The sequence below is a fragment of the Diabrotica virgifera genome, chromosome 1 (assembly GCF_917563875.1).
Source record: "Diabrotica virgifera virgifera chromosome 1, PGI_DIABVI_V3a".
In the NCBI taxonomy this organism is placed as follows: domain Eukaryota; kingdom Metazoa; phylum Arthropoda; class Insecta; order Coleoptera; family Chrysomelidae; genus Diabrotica; species Diabrotica virgifera.
In genome coordinates, this window is record NC_065443.1 from 308669421 (window position 1) to 308692093 (window position 22673).

At 33.7% G+C, this 22673-nt stretch overlaps 1 protein-coding gene across 3 annotated transcripts in view; it reads right to left on the reverse strand.

The window, feature by feature from the left end:
- The window catches only part of LOC126879219 (uncharacterized), a 74653-nt gene that overhangs the window by 30518 nt on the left and 21462 nt on the right, over positions 1 to 22673 (reverse strand). The window contains exons 5-11 of one of the 3 annotated variants that reach the window (XM_050642273.1): positions 22292 to 22488; positions 21711 to 21922; positions 19494 to 19667; positions 12680 to 12795; positions 10176 to 10430; positions 5604 to 5823; positions 931 to 1214 (exon numbers count right to left, since the gene is read on the reverse strand). In XM_050642273.1, coding sequence (XP_050498230.1) covers positions 931 to 1214; positions 5604 to 5823; positions 10176 to 10430; positions 12680 to 12795; positions 19494 to 19667; positions 21711 to 21922; positions 22292 to 22488 — 1458 coding nt within the window. The remainder of the gene's footprint in view (positions 1 to 930; positions 1215 to 5603; positions 5824 to 10175; positions 10431 to 12679; positions 12796 to 19493; positions 19668 to 21710; positions 21923 to 22291; positions 22489 to 22673) is intronic. The other 2 variants (XM_050642276.1, XM_050642274.1) reach the window with 2 other exon arrangements.

Genomic DNA, 22673 nt, shown 5'->3' on the forward strand with positions numbered 1-22673 from the left:
TCGCTTGGAGTGTGGCGCTTTAGCCTTCTGTTTGCCTGGGGTCTCATTAGGTTCTTCGCTAGCCTGTTGGGGTGGTTTTGTAGTCGGATGTCGTATTTTTGGGCGTAACTGGCAATTTCTTCTTTGACAGTCTTCATTTGGAGATCACGATTGATGTGTTCATTGGGCATGTATCACGGTGCATTTGTGATAATGCGCAAGGTTTTCGATTGGAATCTCTCCAGGATGTCGATATTGGATCTCGACGCAGATCCCCACAGTTGGATACCATAGCTCCATATTGGCTTAATCACTGCCTTGTATACTAAAATTTTATTGTACAAACTCAGTTGGGACCTTTTTCCTATCAGCCAGTACATTTTATTGAGTTTCAGACCCAACTGTTTTCTTTTCGTGAATATGTGTTTCTTCCACGTTAATCTGCGGTCCAAGTGCATACCTAGGTATTTTACGTCATGCTTTTGTTGTAGTACTTGATTATTTATTGAGACGGTTGGGCACGTATCTTTTCGATTAGTGAACGTTATATGTACTGACTTGCTTTCGTTTACTTTAATTCGCCATGTTTGTAACCAGATATTTATACTGTCGAGATTTGTCTGGAGCAGTTGCGAGGCGATGTACGGGTTTGAGTGAGCTGCAATGATTGCTGTGTCATCTGCATATGTGGATGTGATGATGTTTTGGCTTGTAGGAAGATCTGCTGTGTAGAGTAGGTAGAGAACTGGTCCAAGGACACTACCCTGAGGTACTCCAGCGTTGATTGGATATAAGTTAGTGCACTGATCTTTAACTTTTACAAGGAAATGGCGGTCGGAGAGATAGGACTTGAGGATTAGAAGGTTTAGATTATAAAATAACGAATATAAATTAAGTATTTTTAATTAAAATAAAGTTGATAAGTAAGTAAAAATAATACACAACACTTACCTTATACTTTTCAAAAATTTATAATTCGACGTTTTTAAATCATTCAAAAAGCTCGTGCACATATCTTTGTATTCTTCGGAAAGATCATTTATTTTTTTCTCCATCGGTAACAGCCGGTTTTTTATCGTTTGGACAAAGCCACGAATCTCAACAGAGGAGTTCATATTTCCAAGTTCGTTTGCTATCTTATAGCATTCTGCTTCGTATTCTTCACAACAACGGTTGCAACCTTCGTCATATTTAGTTTTGTGGGCTCTTAGTTCTTTCCTACTCTTTTCAACCACCTAAAAAAAATACGAACCTGTAAATGCGAACCTGCTAATAGAAAATGAAGAAATAGTAAAGAATCGTAGAAATACCAGCACATGACTGCAACATCATTTTATACAGGGTGAGTCATGAGGAACTGTACATACTCCTACCTCGTGTAGAGGCTCCTATGGGAAGTAACAAATGACCATTAAAAAGTGTCTGCTCCCATTGTTTAATAATATACAGGGCAAGTTTCGCATATTGACAGAAATTTGTATTCGTCATAATTTTTTAACGGTCAGATCGATGTGTCTCTTATTTTGGTCAATCATTACACTATTACCACCTAATCAACTGATTTATTCAAACTAGAAAAAAATCAGGTCCGGCTTTAAAAAATTAGTTCGTTTGAGTCTTAGAAAAAATTTCACCCTGTATACGCTTTTTGAAAACTCTAATATGAATTTTACAAATTAGACAAATACGCAATTAAAATGGCATATTTATTTTTTTCCCCACACGATTACTTATTTTTTTATAAAAAAATCAAATTTGACTATGAATTAAAAGTTTGGTAAAGTGAACCATAAATTTAAAAAAATTAACTTTTATTACAAAAATTAATTTTTTTAAAACAAATATTTAATTTATGTTACCATCCAATCAACTGATTTATTCAAACTAGACAAAAATCAGGTCCGGCTTTAAAAAATTAGTTCGTTTGGGTCTTAGAAAAAATTTCACCTTGTATACGCTTTTTGAAAACTTTAATATGTATTTTACAAATTAGACAAATAGGCAATTAAAATGGCATATTTATTTTTCCCTTAGCATCCCCACACGATTACTTTATTTTTTATTAAAAGATCAAATTTGTCAAAATCGCAATTTTACCATAAAAATAAACAAAAATTAAACGTTTTTCTTAAAATTAAAAGTTTTAATATTTTTTTTTCTATAGCACGTCTAGATCTAAAACTCCCCCTACCACTTCACTTTGGACTCTATAGTTTAACACATAGACGTGATCAAATAGATAAATTTTAAATTTGTTCACCTAATTTTTGCGATTTAACTTTGCAATTATCGAATCTGCACCTTTTATTTTTAAAAATTCATACAACAGTCTACAACAATTTTCATAGTCTTCACAATGATCAGAGATTTGTGCTGTAAAAATTTCAGAAAAAAAATATTAAAATGAAACAGTGTTGTAGCGAGTTAAACCGTGATTTCATTTTTTTTCATTTTTAGGTTAAAATTCCGATTTTGACAAATTTAATTTTTTAATAAAAAATTAAGTAATCGTGTGGGGGAAAAATAAATATGTCATTTTAATTGCCTATTTGTCTAATTTGTAAAATTCTTATTAGAGTTTTCAAAAAGCGTATACAGGGTAAAATTTTTTCTAAAACCAAAACGAACTAATTTTTTAAATCCGGCAATCCGGGCCTGATTTTTTTCTAGTTTGAATAAATCAGTTGATTGGGTGGTAACATAAATTAAATATTTGTTCAAAAAAAAATTAATTTTTGTAATAAAAGTTATTTTTTTTAAATCTATGGTTCACTTTATACCAAACTCTTAATTATTCATAGTCAAATTTATTTTTTTTATAAAAAATTAAGCAATCGTGTGGGGAAAAAAATAAATATGCCATTTTAATTGCCTACTTGTCTAATTTGTAAAATTCATATTAGAGTTTTCAAAAAGCGCATACAGGGTGAAATTTTTTCTAAGACCCAAATGAACTAATTCTTTAACGCCGGACCTGATTTTTTTTCCAGTTTGAACAAATCAGTTGATTGGGTGGTAACATAAATTAAATATTTGTTTAAAAAAAAAATAATTTTTGTAATAAAAGTTAATTTTTTTAAATCTGTGGTTCACTTTACCAAACTTTTAATTCATAGTCAAATTTGATTTTTTTATAAAAAAATAAGTAATCGTGTGGGGAAAAAAATAAATATGCCATTTTAATTGCCTATTTTTCTAATTTGTAACATTCATATTAAAGTTTTCAACAAGCTTGTACAGGGTGAAATTTTTTCTAAGACCCAAACGAACTAATTTTTTAAAGCCGGACCTGATTTTTTTTCTAGTTTTAATAAATCAGTTGATTGGGTGGTAATAGTGTAACGATTGACCAAAATAAGAGACACATCGATCTGACCGTTAAAAAATTATGACGAATACAAATTTCTGTCAAAATGCGAAACTCGCCCTGTATATTATTAAACAATGGAAGCAGACACTTTTTAATGGTCATTTGTTATTCCTCATAGGAGCCTCTATACGAGGTAGGAGGATGTACAGTTCCTCATGACTCACCCTGTATAGTATACAGTGATGCGCGCGCTAATAACCAGACAACGTAATGAGAGGCAAATATAATACGAGTGATTATTAGAGTTTATAAAGTAAAATGAACATCAAAAAAGTGTGTTCCCGAGGCAAAAAATGTTATATTATAATATTTATGTAAGTTATGATTCTTCTTTGTTTTTTTTGGATTTTTTGTCAGTCTTTATATATTTTTCCTTTTTTTTAAGTTTTTCTAAAACCTAAGTTAACCATGGTTTTGAAACTATTTTCTCGTGCTATGTTTCTCTTCTTCTTCTTCAACCATTTTACATCCACTCCAATCTTACAATTATGATTACTTCCATCTTGTTCTATCTTCCGCCAATCTAATCCACGATTTGACTGTCATTGCTCTTATGTCTCTTTTTTTCTTTTTCTTCTTCTTCTTCTTCTTCTTCTTCTTCTTTTTGTATAGACATGGCTCTGTCTGTTTATTCAATGTGCCTCCAATAAGTTGCCGTTCCATCATTTTCGTGGTCTTCCCATCGTTCCCATGATCGTCTTGCTATTGGGGAACCGTTTTTTACTCCTCTCTTATCCTATTGCCAGCTTCAATTTTGTCAGTTAGTTCTTCTTCTACTTTTACTTTTATTGTGTTGTTCTGGTAGATATTTTTGATCGTTTGAGTTATTCCTATAGTCCAAGTAATGAAGCTTGAAATAGGACAAAACCTCGCAATTTTTACAGAATGGATCGATTTGCTTGAAAATTTGGGAATAAGTAGTGGATAGTCCAAGGATCAAAATCTATATGATGCCGAAAGGCGCTTTTACCATGGGGGTGGAAATTTTTTATTATATTTTGACCGCAAAAGTTGGTAAAAACGTTCATTCTAAGCAAAAAATATTCTATACATTTTTTTGATAAAATTAATAGTTTTCGATTTATTCGCTATCGAAAGTGTTAGTATTATATCGAAAAATCAATGTTTTAATCAGTTTTCTGCTAATAACTCCAAAAGTTTTCGTTTTATCAAAACAACCTTACTTAACAAAAATGTACTATTTGAAAAAATAAACAAAACCGTGTTTTTAATTTTCTTTAAGACCAACAGTAATCAAGATATACTTTATTATATATGTTAACTCTCCTTTGTCAAATGCTAAATATTGCAGTTTCAAAGTCAAAAGACGGGAAAAATATGCATTTTTCGAGAATAACTTGTTAAAACTAATTTAAATAATTTAAAAATATCTATCTCTAGAAATAAAAAAGAAGTCTCTAGCTCAAAAATTAAGTGACTTATAATGAAAAGAATGTCAGTCCATATTTTTTTCAGCGCAAAAGTGGTCGGAAGCAACCCCGTAATCACCAACCTAATTAAAATTAGTGATTGACCTTATTTGGTCTTATTTATTTATGTATTATTAATAGGTTCGAGAAGTTTGACCGACTTAGAATGATTCGTTTAAAAAAAAATGAAGTTAACAGCGATTAACGAATTTTTTATTAGTTTGGAAAAAATGGCTTTTTCTTCTGAATAGAAAGATTAGCATCAGAGATGTGAAAAAATGTTTAAATATTAAATTGTAGCTAATTTAATTCCCAAGAAAGTATGAAAAAAATTTTTCTATGACAAAAATTAAGTGAGCTATTGACAATTAAAACTTGTAATAGCATGCAAAAACCACCTTTACCAACCCTTTCAAAGTCACCTCTTTTTGTGACTAAGGATTTTAATAAAATTTAATATTAACATGCTTGTAGATCTTGTAAAAACCTACAAAATTCTTTTACACCAAACTTTCTAAGATACAAAATAAAAAAGTTACGGTTAAAAAATCAATATATTTTTTTGAGAAAAAAAAAAGGAGAAATCCAATTGTAAGCTTAATAATGTAAGTTAGCGGTGTTTTAGTCATTGGCCTTATTTATTCTTCTTTATTTGTGTATTACTAATAGATTCTAGAAGTTTGACTGGCTTAAAATGATTAGTTTTAAAAAAACTGAAGTTAAAAGCGAATAAAGGAAAAATAGGAAACACACGAACAAAAGAGAAAGGAAGAGAAATATTACTAAACCAAACATATACATCTAGTATTCTCTAATATACTTACATTTTTTTGGCACGTAAGGTGTTTTTCGTGAACTTGTAACCCTCTTAGTCGTTTTTCGTAGATGGAATACTTAATGTGCAAATATCTGGGGCGATGGAAAGCTATCTTTGTGTCGTATCTCTCCTTTATTTTTTGTTTTTGTATCTCTATCCACTCTTCAGTACGTTTTTCTATTTCCTGCCGTCCAGTAGTGAAGTATTGGTCGATAGCTTCCCACAAACTAAAATGTAAAGAGATACACAATGAAAAATAAGAAAATCTATACATTGTTGTTGAAGGAGATGTATATTAAAACCATACAAAAGTTCAACAAACTCAAGATAGAACACCTGATGCTGCCATAAAAGATAGAAACACACAGGGCAGGAAAGCCATATCCATAATGAACGGCATTATGTGGGACCAAACAATCAGTGGCGTAGCTAGCATGGGTGACACCCGGGGCGGTAATGGATGGTGTCACCCCAAATTAAAAATAAAGATTGTTAAAATCTACGAAAATCCGATAAACGTATGTTTTGAATAATGAAAAAATTAAGAATTATAGTTAATGAAATTGTAGTAAAGAGTCTTGGCAAATGTTTCTGTCTGGTATCCGAGGCTTGGTAATCGGTTCTATATGAGCATTGGCTATAACGATAACGAGGATAACCTACAACGAATGGCACAAACTTTCAATACAGTGGCGAAGAACTACAACATGAAAATATCGACAGCTAAGACAAACTCCCTGGTAGTGTCAAGGGAATCCATAAGATGCAAATTAGTAATTAACAACGAACTAATTGAACAAGTCTCGAGATTCCAATATCTGGGAGTCGAAATATGTAGTTATGGAGATGTTAAAGAGAGCGTCCGAAAGCAAGCAAATAAAGCCAATTACGTGTCAGGATGTTTAAGGGATGTCATCTGGAGAAACAAAGATATTAGGCTGGAAGGGAAAGTACGCATACCTACATATGCAAATCATGTGTAAGACCGACCATGACGTACGCGATAGAAACAAGATGTGACACAGCAGAAACCAAGAGGATACTGAGAACATCAGAAATGAGAACGTTGAGGTCAATAACTGGGAAAACACTGAGAGACATAATACCGAACGACAGAATAAGAGATCTCTGTAACATACAAGATATATTATGTAGTACGGTGGGGAAGACATTCAAATATTTTATTTTTCCAACGTTACTAGCGGCAAAATCTGAAATAACATTTTCTATAAATATTATTTATGTTTTGTGTTGCTTCATGTTCCATAGTAAGTTAATAAACCGAGGTTATTTAGCCTTGTTTGCGCCATTGTTGCTCGCTTCTTGATTAATTTTAGCTTACTAAAACTTCTCTAATATGAAGCAACCGATACACAAATGGTCATAAACAATTTTAATGCGACCACTAATTTTGAGAGGGATTCCATGAAATCCCATTCCACAATGAATTTTATAGTCTACAGCTAACCATTTAGAGACTATAATATTGGCCGCTTGTCTTCTGAGCCTTGGTATTTATAGCAGGAGGTCTGCATCTGATACTTCTTCATGGTAAAAGTTACAAAATGTTGAAATAGCTAAATTCAACTGTTCGTGAAAAGTAAAGCAAGACACAAGATCAAAGTCCATGAATGGACATTGAACATTGAATAGGTCAAAACATTTTAGCATATCCTTTTGAAGTTAGGCTTGAAATGTGAGTCATGTATCGGTAGTTAACTCACCATCCATTCCTTGTTTACGTCGAATTAGTTTTTCGTGGGAATGTCGTCGTCCTCATATGTTTTCGTGGCAAAATCTATTGCTTTATTAAGACGAAGTGCCCCTATTCTGGTCGCTGATTGATCAAAGGTTATGTCTTTACTTTGCAATTCAATCTGACAAAAATGTATTTCTCTTAGTACATTATTCCAAAAGAAATGATGACATAATTTCTCATTTGAAGCAACAACACAATCAAAATATTCTATCAGTACTTTAACTGCAGCATAGTGAGCACTCCAACGCGTTGTGGAAAGTTGTTTAACAGATTCGTTGCTGTGTTTAATTCCCAGGAGCTAGTGGAAAGCAGAAAAAAAAATTAAAAATTGCCTCTACGGTTCCGAAAAATGTTACCCTAGATGAATTTTGTGCAAAAGAGTGTTGGCAACATAAATTAATTAAATGATCAATACATCCAACGAAAATGGCGTTTTTGTTTTTTGCTTTAATAATAGTTTGTAGTCCCCCATGTACCTACGCCGCTCATAACAGCTGCATTATCGTATCTCTGTGAATGGCACTTGATAATATCTAAACCATCAATTTCAAGCTTCTTGAGAATTTCGTTACTTAGATCAACTGCTTTTTCCTTTTAACGTAAAAAATCCAAGAAATACCTATTTGACCTCGACATCGTGTGTTCATAAAATAATATCCAATTGTGTTTTGATTGTAAAGTGAGTAAAGTTACAAATTAACGATTCGTTCTTTTGTGATCGGGTCTCTTGGGTGTCACCCCCGAAAGGGTGACACCCGGGGCGGACCGCCCCCTCCGCCCCACCCTAGCTACGCCACTGCAAACAATATCTAAAACAAACAAACAGCTCATATACAATACCAGAGGCGTGTGGTCCATGGAAGCGGGGGAAGCGCCGCTTCCCTATTTATACGTCGATATAAGAAAATATATTATTAATTAATATTAAATAATAAAAATTTTTCCCTAATCCTAGTAATCTACATATTACCTAGGCAATAGGCATTGAAAAATATTAAAAATGAATCGCGTACGAACGAACTCAATATGCACACAATTCAACTATTTGGTCCACTCCTGACAGAAGCGCATCTCAAAATCGCCGCTTGTCGTACAGTTGTCCCGTTTAAAAAGTGGTCAGAGTTCAATGACCGCACCCACTAGTCGCGCGAATTTTGGTACCATGGAAGCGCTTATCCTATCGCCTTCGCGAAAGTGAGATGCTCCGACTGTTACTGCTGCTAAGGGGTGCTTAGCTTAGGTATTAGATATTAGATATTAGTATTACATACATTCGCTTAAAGAATATTTAGATTTAAATTTTTTGCAGAGATTTTTCCTTTTACTGATCTTATATTTGACATTTTACAGAAATCAAATGGTATTGCATTTTGTATAAGACAAATTGATGACTTTATTAATACGATAATTAAAAAAAATGAGAGCAGTTTAAAAATATTTGGGATAAAACTAAACATGGGGTTTGAACATGAAAGAAAAATAATGAAGATTAATAATTTCGGAGATAGAGAGACATAGAAAACATAGGAAACAAAGAGACCTTTTAATAATATTCTACAACAAATGAATTCTAGCTTTCAAAATTTTAACGATTTAAAATTTGTAGAATTATATAAATATATAATCTTAATATTTCTAATTATAATTCATCAAAATTTCCCACAGAGGAATTTATTTCATTACGATTAAATAATGAAAATTTTTTGATATCCCAGCTTTGCATTCTCAGTTAAGTGTCATTTATGAAACAACTGACATTAATGATAAAGAAATACCCAGAAATCTGGGATTTCTTTATAACTACTGGTTTAAACAAGTCACTGTGTGAAGTGGTCAAGTTGTGTGAATTAATACTACCAACTATCCCAGCCACAAGTGTATCAGTTGAACGAAGTTTTGCAGTATTAAGGTGCATTAAGAGTTTCAAATTAAGAGTTTAAAAGAAATTCAACAAGCGAAGACAGACATTGAAAGTTAGCCTCGAGACCTCGAGTATAAATAAGTGTCATTTTAGTGAAAGTTGTGTGTTGTGGAAAATGCCTCGGAGTATAAAATTTTTTTTAAATAGGATTCTTCTTTAGAAAACCTAACCCGGCGCGAGGACTCAAGGCCCGAGCTAGCAATACAGATCAATGATAGGTCACTAGTCACTAGAAATAGCGGGAATAGAGTGCCTCACGCATTCACGCGTCACGGATTTAGTGTGTGAGTCCTTGTACGCAGGACGTCTCACATAATTAAGTACTTTGCTGATAGAGAGCCCCTGCGCATCAGAGTGTTATCAGGTGGGAAGTGGCTCGACCCTCGACCCTTAAGAAAATATTTTTATATCCTTATTGAATCGCTTCCCGTTTCAAAAAAGTCACCGCACGCCACTGTACAATACCATACTTAAAATTGTAATCACATATGGCAGTGAAGTTGAGCCACTAAAAAAAAGAACAGAGAAAATGTTACTAGGAACAGAAACGGTCTATCTGGAGAAGAGCAGCAGGCAAATCAAGATGAGATCGGATACCAAATGAGAGAATACGAGAAATAGTGGGAGTCACACATACAATAATTGATGACATAAAAACAAAACAACATAGAGAGAAGTGAAAAAGAACTAGAGGAAAGAGAAATCCGCCCAACAATGGTTATACAGAGAAGGATGGCGGTTAGGAGTCAGGACGCGTCGGACTACGCTGTAAACCGATAGCAGTAGTAATGAGTTCGACATGGAATGGAGCAGAAATCAGTTTAAGGGATGTAGCACCGTATGTGTAGTATAGGTAATGTAGATAATGATAAAGGAGAAGCTTTAGCTGCGCCAGTTACCCAAACATCCAGTTTTTAACAGCAGCAACTTGAAATACACAGTATAGAATCTGAATTGGCAGGATAGGTTCTTCGATTTCGTAAAAAGTTATTTGACTGGCCCGTCTCCTCTGTATTTTAGGGTCCATCTCAAAATCCGGAGGATGTACGTCAAGAAATCTTTTAACTTCAGCCATTAGAACTTCTATGCCTACATTCATCATATTTTTATATTTGTTAACGACTTCCATTTCGTTAATACTTTGGGTTTTGTAACTAAAAAGTTTTATTAAAAAGGTACATTTAAAACAAAAGTTGTATGAAAACACTCTGAATAGATTATAATCTAATTATTGATAAATAATGGTATGCTTACAGTGATTTAAGGCAAGGTACATCATATCGTAGAAGATTTGCTATAACTCTTGTAAATATTTTTTGGTTTCGATATATATCCAATATAAATCTTCTTCTTCTTTAGGTGCTGTGTCCGTATTCAGATGTTGGCTGAAATCATGTTTACGCGTTCTTGAAATCTTTCTCTACGGGCTGCTGCGCGAAATAATTCTTCTATCGTGGAACCACACCATTGTCTAATATTACGCAACCATGAAAGTTTCTTTCGACCAATCCATCTCTTTCCCTTCACTTTTCCTTGTATTATAAGGCGAATTAGATGGTGTTTAGGTCCTCTAATTATATGGCCGAAGTATTCTGTTTTTCTTTTCTTTGTGTTGTTTATGAGCAGACATTCTGAATTCATCATTTGAAGAACATTGCAAGTGTGCAAAATCCACGATATCTTTTGGATTCGTCGTTTTGATGTCGTATTCTAGCAAAAGCCTTTTGATAATCTATAAAGCAGACACAGAGATGCTGATTCATATCTAGTCGTCTTTGCGCGAGAACGTTAAAAGCGAACACAGGCTCTCTCGTTCCTTCTTCTTCTTCTTGTAGTACCGTCTCCTATTGGAGGTTGGCTACCATCACAGCAATCTTAACTTTGTTGGCTGCAGCTCTGAACAACTGTATTGAACTGCACCCATACCACTCCCTTAAATTTCGCAACCAGGAAATCCTCCTACGTCCCACATTTCTCTTTCCCGAGATTTTTCCTTGGATTATGAGTCTTAGCAGAGAGTACTTTTCTCCTCTCATTATGTGGCCTAGATATTCCAGTTTTTTCGTTTGTATGGTTTTTATGACTTCGCACTCCTACCCCCTCTTCAGCAAAACATCTTGATTTGTTACTCTTTCTGTCCATGGTACTTTCTACATTCTCCTGTAACACCACATCTCGAATGCCTCAATGTTTTTGATGTTTATGATGCTTAACGTTCTTGTTCTTAAGTTTATATTTATGTCCCGGCTGCATAGGAACTTTTTCATTTTAACAAACGACTGTCTCGCTATCTCTATTCGCCTCTTGATTTCTCTTGTCTGGTCATTAGTATCAGTGAAGCAAACCCCTAAATATTTGTAGGACGTAACTCTTTCAACTAGCTGATTATTTATGGTTAAATTTACATTGGTGTATAGCTCCTTCGTTACAATCATGAATTTAGTCCTTTTGATGTTCAGTTTTAGATCATACTTATTGGTATGAGTGTTTATGTTTTCCATCAAATACTGTAAATTTGCTAGGTTAACTAGCTAGGTTAATTTGCTAGTTAACTATTTGCTAGACTCGTTCCTAGTCCACGTCTAAATCCAAACTGAGTGACATCTATATCTTCTTCTATTTTTTTTATATAGTCTTCCATGCATTATTTTGAGGAATATTTTAAGTGTGTGGCTTATCAAAGAAATTGTTTTGAACTAGGAGCATTCTGTCGCATGTAGTGACTTTGTTAGTGCAAATGCGGACAGCAACCAATCCTGGGGTACTAGGTACTCATATTGTACAAACCGTGTTAAATAAATTTAAAAGTGTATGCAGTGTTTCTTCGTCAATGCTTTTAATTAGCTCAGTGGCTATCTGGTCCGGGCCCACTTCCTTTGCTGTTTTTGCATTTCTAATTGCCTGTTCTAATTCGCACGTTATTAGTTCCGGTCTTGTTTGATCCTGTGGTTCCTCTTGTATCACTATATCATTGTGGAAGAGCTTCATTATGTATTTCTGCTAAAATCTTAGTTTATCTTTGATGTCTGCAATGAGTTCACCATTACTATCTCTGAATTTCCCATAGTGTGCTCGCTTTTTGGTATTCGCTAGCTCTTTTATTTTTTATGAATATAAAAGCTGTCGTATTTTCTACCATACTCTTCTATTTCTATGCATGGATCTGTTAACCACTTTTCCTTGGCCTTTTTTATCTCTACTACTATCAATAAAAGACAAATAGATAAAATAGGCAAAATTCTATAATATAGATCTATAGGAAGTTAAGATGAATATAACATTACACATTAGGGGGCAAATTTGTGATTGAACAATTAGTTCATATAAGTTAATTATAATTTATACCTACGACAACTCCATTTTATCTATGTATGTTATAAATATTATTCAGATTTATACTTACGACAACTCCATTTTATCTAGTATGTTATAAATATTATTCAAAGCATTGGATAAATCTTTCTCGTTACTTCCCTCCATAAGTTTTTCAATTTCTATGTTCAAACTAGCTTCGTACGTCTAAAAACATGTCTTCGTATTAGATTGCTCATAACTAGAGAGCGGAATATATGCAACACAACCAGTGGCGTCTCGTGATTTTTACAATAGGGGAGGCTATACCTAACTGTAAAATATCTAGACAAATTTGCACTAGCAAAAAAATGCGCCAAAAAATGTAATTTAAGGCCCCATCTTTTGACCATTTTTTATTTACATTTCATAATATCATCCTAATTCATAATTTCAAGATATCATCATTTTAAGAATAGTTAGTCTAATAGTAAAAGTTTAATACCAAAGTTTGTGTCGTTTATTTGTTAACAATTCCATCTATTTGTAAATAGATACCTATGCATATCAAAATAAATACAGATTTGAAGTTTTGCAGTCCATACATAATAAGCTTCAAATTTTTTAAGATACTCAACTGAATTTTTTAATTCTAAACGCGGCCTACTGCGAATTCAAAAACACGATAAATTACCGATATTTTGCTTTGAGTTAGAGATATCGGAAAAAGTTATTTGAGCAAGTTGTTCCAAATATTATTATAACCCCACATACCAAATTTCATAACAAAATTCGCACTTTTAGATTTTTCATTATTTTTAGTCAGGACCCTAAAATTCGTTGTCCCGAGACGCACCCAACCACCCAACGGAGCTGAGAAGCTACTCTGCCTCCCTTGGTATATCTCCGGGCAGCGTGTGATGGCGCCGTAGATGCCACTGTTAGGAGACCGGGTCTCCTTAAACGCCTGCTGCGCTGCACGGAGCATTAGCAACGGAGAATGCTGGGCTTCTCGGCTCCGTTCGTGCATCTCGGGATAACCCAGGGTCCTGCCTACAATAATATGTAATAAAACTGAGACGCGATCATGCGTTCTAATGCTAATGCTCCGTACGTATGGATAATTAGTGATAATATGGAATTTACACGTTGTATAATAGTGAGAGTAATTGTTGTTTTCGCGATTCATGATAAACAAAACAGTATAGAGTGTGTAAAAAATTTATGGGGAGGCTGAGCCTCCCTTGCCTCCTCTGACGAGCCGCCACTGAACACAACATTACCAAAATATGCGCATATATATGCATTACTTTTACTACAAATATGCAGGTATTTTTTCTAAATTTGTCTAAATATGCAAATGCATATTAAAAATGCTCAAAAATAAAACAATATATTAAGTCGTAAGATCTTCAGAAAAGTTGCCTTCAAAAATACGTACAACTTTCCTCAAACAATCGAAGCCCTCATTTTTTTCTAAAACATTTTTTAATTTATTTCTAATTGTAATCCATGTATTTCCGGGAATTTTTTGACAATGAGCAGAAAAAGTGTTAACAAGATTAACCGAATCACTTAATTGTAAATTCCTTTGTTCTAATGACTTTATTAGATCTGGTAAAAAACTAAAATTAACTTTTATGAACATAAGTTCTTTAGCAATTTGTACGTTACTTAAAGAACAAAGTACGTTACTTAAGCTGAAGAACAAAAGCGGAATTGTCTACAATTTGATGGATTTTTGTATTTTGATGCTTCTCTCTATGTCCGTCTTTATAGAAGTAAAAGCGAATTTGTCGAATAAAAACACTCTTTCCAAAAAAATTTCTTTTGTGGGACATGATGCTTTTGTTTGTCAGTTCCTCATTTAAAAAATGAAATGTGAAAATGAATGTAACTTACGATTTTGGAACAGGCCTTGCAAAATACTTTGTCTCCACTTAGCTTTAACTCGGGAAAACACTTTATCCAAGCACTTTTTTGAATGGTAGACATATTTAAATTTAATATATACCAATCACTTCAAAAACACTAAATACGATACAACGTTTACTTTAAACAAATGTTGGCCGGAAACTGACAAAATAATTATTAGACCCTTAAAAGCAGGTAGATACCTACGACTTGCTACGCTAATAAAATAATATTTTTCTGGGAACACCCATAATTGTTAAATTCAGGTAGTAATGGGAAAGTCCAGATAAGCGATAGATAGATAAATAGCGAGCTCGTTCATATCGAAGTTATAAAATTCCAACTAAGAGAGGAAAATTTTAAACTTTTATATAATTTATTTTTAAAATATGCAAAATAAATCGTGTTTAGCTTAAATATGCAATGTTGTGTTTGTTGTCTGAAAATATGCAATATATGCATCTATATGCACTTTGCATATATTCCGCTCTCTACTCATAACGCACTACGACTTTAATAGTGCCATAACTCCAAAAAAATATAAATTTTGTTTTTTGACCCAGCACGTTCCTTTAGGCGTTGACTTCATAGCCCGATCAGGGAACGCAAAATTTTACGAAAACCTCCAAAAAAATAAAGGAGGGATGAAAATTTGGGAATAGGTAGTTGAAATTGTCTACACACACCGGCAAAATTAGCCGAACACTTCAAAAATGGGACATGTTTGATGCCTTGAATTTTCTAAACCACTGGTCCGATTTGAGTGATTCTTTTAGTATGTTATAGCCTTATTATTTAAGAATATCGTTGTAATAATATTGTTGCTAGACAGGTGAATATCATTTTATACCGGGTGTACCAATCATACTGTGTTTTTTTTCTTAAAGTTTGGAACACCTTTGGAGTATTCTAGCATATGTAAAACATTGAAATTAATACTCGATTGTAGACTTAGGCTTTCTTAACATTTTCCTTTTTGATTCATTTACTTATGTGAGATAATAAAAAAGTTATGTGCGTTAACAACTATCCATCTTTTTCATCAATAAATCCTCATAGTAGGGGAGGAAATTATACTAAATTTGCAGTTATTCGAGCGTTATGGGGACCTATTGGATTGCGAAGAGTATGTGCTAAAATCAGAAAAAGGTTAAGTTAAGTTTTCCATAAAGTGGGGGACTTTTCATTTTTTTTTAAATTTAATTTTCCATTTGAAACAATCATTTTTCTCCGATTATAGCGCTATCTATCCATAATTCGAAAAAATGTGTCGAATAAAAGTTGCTTATTTTAACGTAAATAATCCAAATCTGCAATAAAAATTGGAGGCTCCTATTTAAGATTTAAAATGAAATCCCCCACCCCACCTCCGTGGGGGCTCGTGACACCCCACGGAGAGGGGTGGGGGTAAATTAAAAATTTTAAATACGAACCCACGATATTTCGCGAAATGAACATCATATCGTAAAACTGCAAAATACACCTATTCATTATTTTTCAAAAATCTATCGAATGGCATCAAACACGACCCCCACGGAGGTGGGGTGGGGGGTTACTTTAAAATCTTAAATAGGAGCCCCCAATTTTTATTGTAGATTTGGATCCTTGTCGTAAAAATAAGCAACTTTTATTCGCAACATTTTTTCCAATTATGGATAGATGGCGCTATAATCGGAAAAAACGATTGGTGGAAATGGAAAACTAAATTAAAAAATGGAGAGTCCCACACTTTATGGAAAACTTACTTAACTTTTTTTGGTTTTAGCACCCACTCTTCACAATCCAATAGGTCCCCATAACGCTCGAGTAACTGCAAATTTAGCATACTTTCCTCCCCTACTATGAGGATTTATTGATAAAAAACATAGCTAGTTGTTAAAGCACATAACTTTTTTATTTTCCAACTTAAGCAAATGAATCCAAAAAGAAAATGTTAACAAAGCCTAAGTCTACAATCGAGTTTTAATTTTAATATTTTATATATGCTAGAATATTCCACAGGGTGTTCCGAACTTTAAGAAAAAAACACAGTATGATTGTAACACCCGGTATAAAATAACATTTACCTATCTAGTAACAATATTATTACACCGATATTCTTAACTAATAAGGCTATAACACACTAAAAGAATCACTCAAATTGGACAACAGGTTTAGGAAATTTGCGACATCAAACATGTCCCATTTTTAAGGTGTTCGGTCAATTTTGCCGGTGTGTGTATTATTATATAAGAAAAAGTTTACAATTCTACATCCCCTCCATTTTACAAAAATTGGAATACACGGGGTGAAAAATTTTTTCTCGGGTGTGAAAAAATATACGTTCAAAATAAGTCCGGAATTGGATAAAATGACTAATTCTAAGTAACTTTTGTTCTATAGAGTTTTTTTACTAAGTCAATACTTTTCGAGTTATTTGCGAGTGAATGTGTTCATTTTCAACCAACACAAAAATGTTTTTGGACGGTTTTCGGAGATAACTGAAAAAGTAAGTATTTTAGCGAGAAAAATATTCTTAGTAAAAATATAGCTTATAAAAAATTGAAAAAAATGGTGTGTGAGTGAGGTCTGCAGACCCAGTAGAAGCAGAGTTGTAGCTAATGAAATGTAGACTCTTCTTCGTCAAATTCCAAATCGAATATTTCAATGTGAAATAAAAAACGGAGCACTTTTCGGGGAAAATTCATTACAGCCTTTTAAAGTGTTAAAAAAAGGTTTATTTTTGTTTTTTAAAAAAACTTCTAACATTAAAAGTAAGTGAGTTACGCTCAAAATATTGTTGGTCGCTTTTATTTTTTGGTAAAAAATGGCGAAATTCACCCCTTAATTAGCTTGTAAAATAAAATTAATAGTTACCGCTTTACAAGTTACTTTACTTATGTATTGTTTATATTATCTATAAGTTTAATTGGTTCAAAGTGCTCAGTTTTGAAAAAAATTGGGTTTAAAATAAAATATTTTTTTAATTTTGAAAAAAATCAATTTTTTATGGAATTAACGTAAAAAAATTAGGAATACCAAAAATCTCAAAGAGTAATAAAATGTACGTTTTGCTTTCTGAATATTTTTGATTTTTTGTTTTCTTGTTAGACAAAAATTGGTTATGCTATGGCTGTTCAAAATTTGTCTAAACTCGTGATTAGTTACTCGTTCAAGCCATTTTACCTACAGCTTTTTCAAAACGAAGCACTTTGAACCGATAAAACTTACAGATCATATAAATTATACATAGACAAAGTAACTTGTGAAGTGGTAATGTTAAAATTTATATGTGATGCTAATTAGGGGGTAGTATCGCGATTTTTTTACCAAAAAATGAAAGGGGCCAACAATATTTTGAGCGTAATTCACTTAATTTTAATATTACAAGTTTTTGTAAGAAACAAAAATAAAACTTTTTTTAAACACTTTAAAAAAGTCAAAATGAATTTTCCCCTAAAAGTGCTCCGTTTTTGGGTTATTTCACATTGAAATATTCGATTTGTAATTTTACGAAGAAGAACCTACTTTTCATTAGCTGCAACTCTGCTTCTACTGGGTCTACAGACCTCATGTATACACCATTTTTTTCAATTTTTTATGGGCTATATTTTTGCTAAGAATATTTTTTTTGCTAAAATACTTACTTTTTGAGTTATCTCCGAAAAACCGTCCAAAAACATGTTTTATTTTGTTAAACATGAACATATTCACCCGCAAATAACTCGAAAAGTATTGACTTAGTGAAAAAACTGTATAGATGAAAAGTTGTTTAGAATTAGTCATTTTATCCAATTCCGGTCTTATTTTGAATGTATTTTTTTCATCTTCGAGAGGGGGGTATTCCCTGCAATTTTGTAAAATGGAGAGGATGTAGAATTGTAAACTTTTTCTTATATAATAATAGACAATTTCAACTACCTATTCCCAAATTTTCATCCTTCCTTTATTTTTTTTTGGGTCAGATTGTTCTTTGATCGGGCTATCATTGTGGCATAAGGTCATATAAATTAGTTATCTTAGAATCGAAATAGTGCGCCTCTGTTGTTATTACCATTTCTGGTTTTGGCTCTCTCAGCTAGTAAGCGCGTCATAAAACAGTTTGCGTTACTTTGTGGCCTAAAGTGGTTGTGTGATGAGTACCGTTCATTTTTAAATACTGCCCTAACCTGTGATAATGCATTTATTAGCTAAGAGAAATTACTCAAAATAAAACTTCTCTAGTGCCATAACCTGTGATATGGCAGGTTGATATTCCGTAATCCTTGAATTTTGAATATGGTTGCCTTAGCAATAGCGCTCTATCATATTTTAAGGGTGAATTTCAGGGTGAAGCAATGTCAATAACTAAAAATAAATACTATATAGCATTAGATAGCTACACACATAATCAATGCGCGCATTGTTTGAATTTGGCAGAATTTGATTAACTTAGATAAGGAAGTTCTTCTTCTTCTTAAAGTGCCTATCCATTTCGGACGTTGGCGATCATCATGACTATCTTGACTTTGTTTACCGCAGCGCGGAACAGTTCAGTGGTAGTCGTGTTATACAACTTTCGTAAATTTTGAAGCCAGGAAATGCGTCTTCTTCCCGTTCCTCTTTTACCATTTATCTTTCCTTGGAGAATCAGTTGGAGAAGGCCGTAACGTGCTTGATTTCTCATTACATGTCCTAGATATTCTAATTTTTTTGTTTTGATGGTTATGAGAATTTCACACTCTTTCCCCATTCTACGCAGGACTTCCACATTAGTAATTCGGTCAACCCAGGATATACGTAAGATGCGCCTATAACACCACATTTGAAAGCTTTGAGCCGATTCATAGATACAACAGATAGTGTCCACGCTTCTATTCCGTAGAGCAGAACTGTGAATATGTAGCATTTCAACAGATAAGGAAGCTGCAGAGAAAAAAATGAAGAGTTCACATAACATCTTATTTTTGCTCTCCTGAAAAGTTTGCGATTTCAGGGTTATGGCAGTAATGAAGTCGGGGTGCGATAAGTTACAACAGATTGATAATAGTCACATCTGTCAAGTGTCCATTTTTCCTTATAGTTTCTTCTATATCTTTGAGAACGACGTCTTGAAGTTCTTTGACTCGAATAAAATGCTGATCCCACAAACAGGCTGCGGCTGTTAGGAAAGCATAGGTTTCGTTTATGGTGTCAGTCATTTCATCTATGCTATGTCCCCAGACGTTCTAAAAACAAGTATTTTTTATCACATTTTACACAGTTTGGCAATAATTTTGTAAACTAGACATTTTAATTGTTGAGTTGCGTTCATGGGATGACTTTATTGGAAGATCTTTCATTCGATTATATAAAATCAAAGGAAAAGTAGGGGTCACTTTGGCAGAACAGAATGACAGACATAGCATCGATGTTGATAAGCATTACCCCTGTGCATGAACCTCAGCGAGGACTGGAACCAGTTGTCAGCTGGATGTCTGGCATCTAACGTGTAACAGGTCTGTAGGTAAAAACGTGGATATAATTATATAGGATGTAGTCAGAAAATTCTTTTCATTCGCGGCATAAAGTTAAATTCTGACGTCACTGGCGTCAGTATCATTCAGTATTGAATCATCAAGGTGAAGATCAATGTCGACGGAACAGATCTGAAAAGACTAACAAGAATATCGTACCTTGGGAGTAATCTTCACGAAACTTGGGACCACTCACTAGAGATTAGAACACGTCTCGAAAAGTTTTACAAATTGCAAAAAGTTCTATGCAACCGCTAACTGGATATCTCATTGAAAATTAGAATACTTAAGTGCTATGTTTTCTCCACCTTGCCACACTGGACACTGGACAATGACAGAAGCAACACAAAAAAGAATACGAGCATTCGAACTCTGGTGTAACCGTAAAATGCTCGGAATATCCTATATGAGCCATACGACAAATGCGGAAGTATTGTGGAGGATGAACACAGAAAGAGAGCTTATGGTTATAATAAAATAACGCAATACACAACATTTTTCGTCACATCGTCAGAAATCAAAAGTATGAACTGCTCCAACTTATAATCGAAGGCAAAATCAATAGCAAAACGGGACCAGGAAGAAGACGCAACTCTTGGCTTAAAAACCTATGACAGTAGACAAATATGACCTCCATAGAACTATTCAGGGCGTCTGCAACTAAGTTAAATGGTCAAATGTAATGACCAACGTCTTTAAGGATAAGGAACCGTAAGAAAAAGAACAATAATTGAAGGGGACCAGAAGGGGACAAGCCACAATTTCGCACATCATGGTGGCTTCAAATCGCACATTTGAAGACCATATTAATATCCAAAATAAAATTTTTTAGCTTTTTCTCATAGATGGCGCCGCTGTAGTAAGTCCCATTGTGTTACCATTACTTTATATCGCAACAGAAGGAGACAAGCCACAGTAGTAATCAACATGACGGCGAAATATTCTCGTACATGTAAACGGAAAATAGACTTTTCTGAGTTTGAGTCTGAACACAGTAACCAAGATCCGTTTTTAAATAAAAGCGAAGATGACAAAGACTATACAGTATCCGGAAGTAGCAGCGATTCGGAAAATATAAACTCAGGAACAGTAAGTTTATTAAATGTGTGCCTTGTCCTCTTATGTTATATTTTTCGAACCTAAAAATATTAGGATTGTTCTAAAGGTTTTTTGTGGCTTATACCTGTTTAGTAAAATACCTACTTTATTGTAGGAAAATGAATAGGTTTATACCCACAGACTTCTCTAGGTCTCTTGCCAACTCCAGAAAAGAAGGCGAATTCTAGATGGATACACATGGATACCCAACGACATAAAAAAATTAAGCGCAAGACTTAATTTTTGATGATTGGTTACACAAGAAACGATGGAAGGACATTGAACATTTTTTGGGCAACTCTTCAGATATTAAAAATATTGACAACTGAATTATTTTATTGTTGCATTTTATGTTCATTTTTTAGAATATAATTTTTTATACAAAAGGGGATAAGCCTCATGTCTTTTCAAAACATGTTCAAAAACTCAAAAACTGTTAAAATAAACATTTGTGTTACTTTTATTGTGTTCTTAATAACATATTTCCAAACGATTATGGGACTTACTTCCCAGAAAAATGTAAAAATTGGATTTCAGGATTTGAAAATAAGTTTAAAATGATGTTTTCTCCAAAATATTGTTTGATGGCATGTCCCCTTCTGGTCCCAAAGTCTTCAATTGTGGCTTATTTCAAATAAAAATATAAAATTCACTTACTTGTAATTCCTCCAATTGGTGAGTGTACTCAATATTCAGTTGTTCCACAGTCGGGGTATAAATCTCACACTTAAAGTCCTCGATTTCCTTTTTATGGCAGATTCCTGCGATACACATTGAATGTTTGATTTCGTCGAGTTCGTCCAGGAACCGGTGAAAAAGTATGGGAATCACTGATTTGTAGAGGGAGACAATGTTCCTAGCGGTTTGGTCTGTAACAGATCAGTTTTTTGTTATGTGTGCAGGACTGTATTTTGTTTTTTTTTCAACAAATAAATACAGTTGAAGTGATGGAATTATAGTCTTCAAAAATCTTCAAACAGCAGGTAAAGGTAAATGTCAAGGCCACAATCCATTGCGACCCCTGGATCCAAAGGTAGGCTCTCTCACCACTGAGCCACAGAGGAGGAATATGGCTATGGCTATTAAACACAGTCACTTATGACTTATGATTAACAGAGAGCCTAAGAAATGTAAATTAGCGGCAAACAACCAAAGTGTTGAATAAGCTAGGTTGTCGACTATTGATAATAACATTATAGTCAAAAGTGGCAAGTAGATTCAAATACATTTTATATTACCTAGAGATCCTAAAGTTCTTTGTACGCCTTTCAGCCACCTCTCCACTTCATCTCTTGCCACTGGCACGTTATCTTCACCAAAAAAGGCATAAACAAACTGGGATTTAAGTGAATCTAGCCTGTGAAGTTCACAAGGCGTTGCAAAGGACGTTGTCCTACTCATATCTCTTGAGATGACTTCTCCGGTGACGCTGATTCTATAACAATTTATGACATGAAATAGTACATGACAGTACTGAAATGCGTATGCGTCGAAACGTACTGAGTGGTTTCTAACGTATATAGGTAAATGTCGTGTTGGTGTTAGGGGCTTCAGGGTTCTCAATTTTGCAGAAAAAGTTTTTATCGTGGAGTACTATTTTTGGTTATCTGGAAAAGGTAG